Source organism: Salvelinus fontinalis, chromosome 1 (genome assembly GCF_029448725.1).
Source record: "Salvelinus fontinalis isolate EN_2023a chromosome 1, ASM2944872v1, whole genome shotgun sequence".
In the NCBI taxonomy this organism is placed as follows: domain Eukaryota; kingdom Metazoa; phylum Chordata; class Actinopteri; order Salmoniformes; family Salmonidae; genus Salvelinus; species Salvelinus fontinalis.
In genome coordinates, this window is record NC_074665.1 from 27,392,409 (window position 1) to 27,397,441 (window position 5,033).

The 5,033-nt window shown below is 40.7% G+C and overlaps 1 protein-coding gene across 1 annotated transcript; it reads right to left on the reverse strand.

Moving 5' to 3' along the window:
• Window positions 1-1,583: 1,583 nt before the first annotated feature.
• Window positions 1,584-4,621, reverse strand: LOC129852474 (calcium homeostasis modulator protein 3-like). Its single transcript, XM_055918278.1, has 4 exons — window positions 4,061-4,621; window positions 3,801-3,928; window positions 3,502-3,629; window positions 1,584-3,257 (listed from the first exon to the last, which is right to left on the reverse strand). The coding sequence occupies exons 1-4, from the start codon at window positions 4,345-4,347 to the stop codon at window positions 2,805-2,807; spliced, it is 996 nt and encodes a 331-aa protein (XP_055774253.1). The 5' UTR covers window positions 4,348-4,621; the 3' UTR covers window positions 1,584-2,804.
• Window positions 4,622-5,033: the final 412 nt, after the last annotated feature.

Here is a 5,033-nt window from a genome sequence, read left to right on the forward strand (position 1 = left end):
TTCTTTTTTATCCTCACCACACACTGGCATGACTCACTCCTGTGAAATTGATATAGGCCAGGGTGTGATGTGGGGGATTGTATGTTTTCTGATATCTTACCAAAGGTCAATTTGTGGTTGAATAGGGTTCCCATTGCGTCGATGGACCATGAACCGCAGTAAATAATGCAGAGCCCACATGTAAAATGACTTTATTCCTTATGTACTTTTCTTTCTGTTGGATAACAGATAATCTATGTTTTTTTTTTACTTTTTCAAGTGCCTCCTTGATTGAGCAACATCAGTGATTGTAAAAACATGGGCACACAAAACGCTGCTCTTCAGGACATCTTTGCCACAGATTTACACAACATGGTTAGCTAAGCCTGGGCAAAACACCCAGGAATGCAAGAGGCACACAGCAGCAGCTAGTTTACGCCATCTACAAGTTTCCAAATACACTGTCTCCCTGTCAAGAAGCCTATCACATGCAGTCTAACTGTCTACGATTGAACAATCCATATCATTTGATTGGTGTAGTCTCTCAATCTTGTGTTATGGTAAAATAACCAAAAAGTAATTATCTAAGGCAAAAAGCAGGACCACAAAGAGAGGGCCACAGAAAAGGGCTCAGAAAAGGAGAGGGCTAACTTAGGATGGGGACAAGCTGAACTGAAATGTGACACAGATCACTCACTTGCCCTGGGAGAAGATAAGATGGTATAGGGGAGAGGGGGGCAAGAGCCTTGTCCCTGGACCAAAAGTTGTTTTGTAAAATGATCCACTGTTATCAAGCATGAAGAATTCTAGAAGCGCTTTGGACTCAGCCTTTTCGCTTGCGGCAGTGGTCTCTGGAGCCATGTCTGCACTGCATTAAAAATACAAAAAGAAAACCCCAAACCAAGAAGGCTTTGAGTCAAGCATTGCTACAGTACAACATCCTGAGACTTCAAAGCTTTGATTCCTATAGGAATAATTTAATATCATACAGATGAAATAGGGGAAACCACAGCACAGGATCCAACTTCCATTAATAAGTACAGGGTTTCCAGCACACCCTGTATACATGCAGTGTGAAGTCTCTGCGTTCACAGTAGTCTTTGTTGCATGAGACTTTGTTTCAATTCATTATTTCAGAGCCAGCACTATATGATCATGGGTTGAACCAGAGACAATGACCCTATTGTCTAGTCTAGGATAGACATACAGTGCCTTCAGAAAGTATTCACACCCATAGATTTTTCCCACATTTTGTTGTGTCACAGCCTGAATAAAAATGGATTCAATTGAGATTGTGTGCCACTGGCCTACACACAATACCTCATAATGTCAAAGATGAATTATGTTTTTTGAAACGAAAATGAAAAGCTGAAATGTCTTGAGTCAAGTATTCAGCCCATTGTTATGACATGTCTAAATAAGTCTAGGAGTAAAACATAATATGCTGCATGGACTCACTTTGTGCAATAATAGTGTTTCATGTGATTTTTGAATGACTACCAAACACTAATTCAACCACAAAGGCCAGAGTTTTTGCAATGCCTGGCAAAGAAGGGAACCTATTGGTAGATCGGTAAAAATACAAATAAATCTGACACTGAATATCCCATTGAGCGTGGTGAAGTAATTATTTACACTTTGGAATGTGTATCAATACACCCTGTCACTATATTATACAGGTGTCCTTCCTAACTCAGTTGCCAGAGAGGAAGGAAACTGCTCAGGAATTTCACCATGAAGCGTTAAAACTTTAAAACAGTTAAAGAGTTTAATGGCTGTGATAGAAAACTGAGGATTGATCAACAACATTGTAGTTACTCCACAAAACGAACTGAAATGACAGAGTGAGAATGAAGCCTGTAGATAATAAAACAAATTCAAAAATATGCATCCTGTTTGCAATAAGGCACTAAAGTAAAACTGCAAAAACTGTGGCATAGAAATTAACTTTATGTCCTGAATACAGTGTTATGTTTGGGGCAAATCCAACACATCACTGAGCACCCCTTGTTATATTTTCAAGCATGGTGGTGCCTGCATCATGTTATGGGTATGCTTGTCATCGGCAAGGACTAGGGAGATTAAAGAATCCAGGTGTTTAAAGCTCTTCAAGAATTACCCAGAAAAACTCCATTTGTTCGTTGCCAAAGGTGATTCTAACATGTATTGACTTAGGGGTGTGAATACTTATGTAAATTAGATATTTCTGTATTTCATGTTCAATACATTTTTTTTTTATCCTAAAAACATGTTTTGACTTTGTTATTATGGGGTATTATGTGTAGATGGATGAGAAAAAAACGAACAATTTAATCAATTTTGAATTCAGGCTGTAACACAACAAAATATGGAATACGTCAAGGGCTATGAATACTTTCTGCAGGCAACTAAAACCATGTATCCTTTAGTACATATACAGTAAATTACAATATACAATAATAATTTTATTGGCACTTTATGTTATGGTACAGAAATGACCAGGGAACTCAAAAATAAATACATATATATATATATATATGGTCAAACTATAATTACATAGTAGTGACCTCTGAATTACTTATTTGTTGGGATTAGATGAATCAGGCACCAGTAGGGACTATTTGTCAGAACATCTGTAATTTGCATGTCTTGTATTCATGGAGTATGTAAAATGAACTATGCAAAACTAGCTAGTCTACATCCCAGCATATTCAAATATTCAGAGGAACAAGATTTCTAAGGTCTGCTCTCTAAAAGTATTTTTGACATAATCATGTTGAATGTATTGTTTGTAGCTTATAGCTATTTATACTATTGCACACACACACATACACACACACATATATCTAAACATCTGAGTAGAGGGTTTGTCCATTGTGGTCCTCCCAGGTGACACACACCCTAGGTCTGTAGGCCATCCTAGTGACATCCAGCTCAGGCTTACACTGGAACCATGTTTGAAGCAGTTGATCCATCTGTTCCTGCTTGGTGATCCCATGGAGTCTCTCCTCCTCTTCATCCACCATGTCTTCCTCCCCCCTGTACCTGACTTCGGGTGAGAGAGGCAGTCTGAGTACTGCGTCTTCCCGCATGCCCTCGAAGAACTGCACAACGCACTTGCGGGCAAAATCGCGGCAGTGAAGAACGCAGGTCTCATCGAAGAGCTTCTGCTCGATGTCCAGGTAGTTGCTCCAGTAGCGCGTCTGGAGGTTGGTGGCGTGGTCGTCGAAACAGGGCTTGATGAGACGGCCCAGCGCACCCAAGAGAATGAAGAAGAGGAGGATGGACCAACCAATCGCCTGTCAGGAAATACAGTACAAAGCATTGGCATTCTCGAATGGAGAGTGGAGGACATGGGTGATAGTTTCTGACACACCCCGGTTTAGGAATGGGATTTGACTGTACAAATAACGAACAAAAGCCAGCCTACCTAAGTAGTGGAGCAACATTTTTTTTATCCCTTTGAATACTAAACCCATCAACTCAAATACGCAAAGTAAAGACATGAGTTTCAGAGGTATTTAAAAATGGGAGTGCACTCACTTGGGAGTAGCAGCGCACGTAGCGTGAAACAGCTTTACGAAATGTGCTGTTCCTGAAGATCATATCCTCCTTGCAGGGCACTTTGGCCATGAGCTTGATCAGGTCCAGGCCAGTATTGTTGGGCATGCCTGTGAAAGTATAGAGTACAACTAAAGTTTGTGTTTGAGTCCAAGTTCAAATATTATAGTGGACAAGACTACACTATTTTGACTCTGGGTGAGGGTTTGGGTGAAAGTCAGAGTTAGTTACAGGGCTATGAGTTAAGGTTATGATTGACAGGTGTTTCAGGCTATAGTTACCTGAGAAAGGCTTGGGGTCTACACTCATGCTGAAAGCACAGATGAAGATCTTCCCATCCAGCAGAGTGACCAGAATCCACACCATGGGCGCCAGTAGAGCCCTCTGCATCATGGCAGAGAACATGTACCTGCAGAGGGTTAGGAATAACATCACAATAATCACAGGAAGTAGTAGTCGTTTTTTGGACGAAAAGCTGTGATGGTAGTGGTCGTAAACACAGGAACATGAGGTGGTTTGACAGCAGCACTTGACAACTCACTTGACAATGGCAGGATTTTTGCTTCTCTTCCCAATCGGTCTCAACCATTCGTCCATCATGACCCCTGTGTGTCGATTGACCAAGATTCCCAGGAAGAAGAATATTAAAGGCGGGACAAACATCACCCCCAGTGCGTAGAGTTTGTTGTATTGTGGAATACAGGGGCAGTTGAAGTCAAAGCTGGTGTAGAGCTTCACACTGATCAGGGCCAGTACAATACAGATTCCATTTGATATGGACTCAGAGTTGGACTGGAAATACTGCAGAACTAACTTCAGACGATCCATGGTTTAGTGAGACCGAAAACTTATGGCACACATATGACAATGATCCGGTAAAGTGGTCAGACTAGGTTAACACACTGTCAAAATACACTGTACAAAATTAACCTCAAACACCTTATTTTTTTTTAAAAACAAGATTTGCCCTACCACAAAATAGTCCTCACTGAAGAAATCAACTTAATTCCATTGTTGAATAAAAAAGCTCAATACCGTACTAGTTTTTTTTAGGTCGAGTCAAGAGTCAGAGCAGAGATTGAAAACGCACCAGCCAGGTTAGTGTGATCGGACCACACCCCAGTAGTACGTGTGCAGGTCGCAGCACACTGACATCAGAGGCTTTAGGAGAGAATGGAGGATGTGTTCACTAGCTGCTCCTGTGCAGGTGCAACAGAGTTCAACACTGTATAACAATTACTGATCTTTGAATGACAGGTGCTTGTAATGACTTTGCTGTACTCTTATAAGAGCCAGAGCCTTTCCTACCAATTATTATTTACTCTGAATAACCCCAATGTGAACTGTTCACGGCAACTTTGTGGCTCACATTGCTTCCCAACCACGACATATGATAACATTGTTTTATTAATACATTTGAAAACATTAATACTCCTTTCAAAGACAAAGGTGCATTCACCAGTGCTGCTTACACTATGTACCTCAATAAGAAACAGAACTCACATGATCGTAAC

Coding starts and splice junctions, on each gene's coding strand:
- LOC129852474 (XM_055918278.1), bottom strand. CDS start 4,347: ATGGATCGTCTGAAGTTAGTTCTGCAGTATTTCCAGTCCAACTCTGAG. Junction 3,929..4,060: donor AAAAATCCTGCCATTGTCAA/GTGAGTTGTCAA, acceptor AACCCTCTGCAG/GTACATGTTCTCTGCCATGA. Junction 3,630..3,800: donor AGACCCCAAGCCTTTCTCAG/GTAACTATAGCC, acceptor ATACTTTCACAG/GCATGCCCAACAATACTGGC.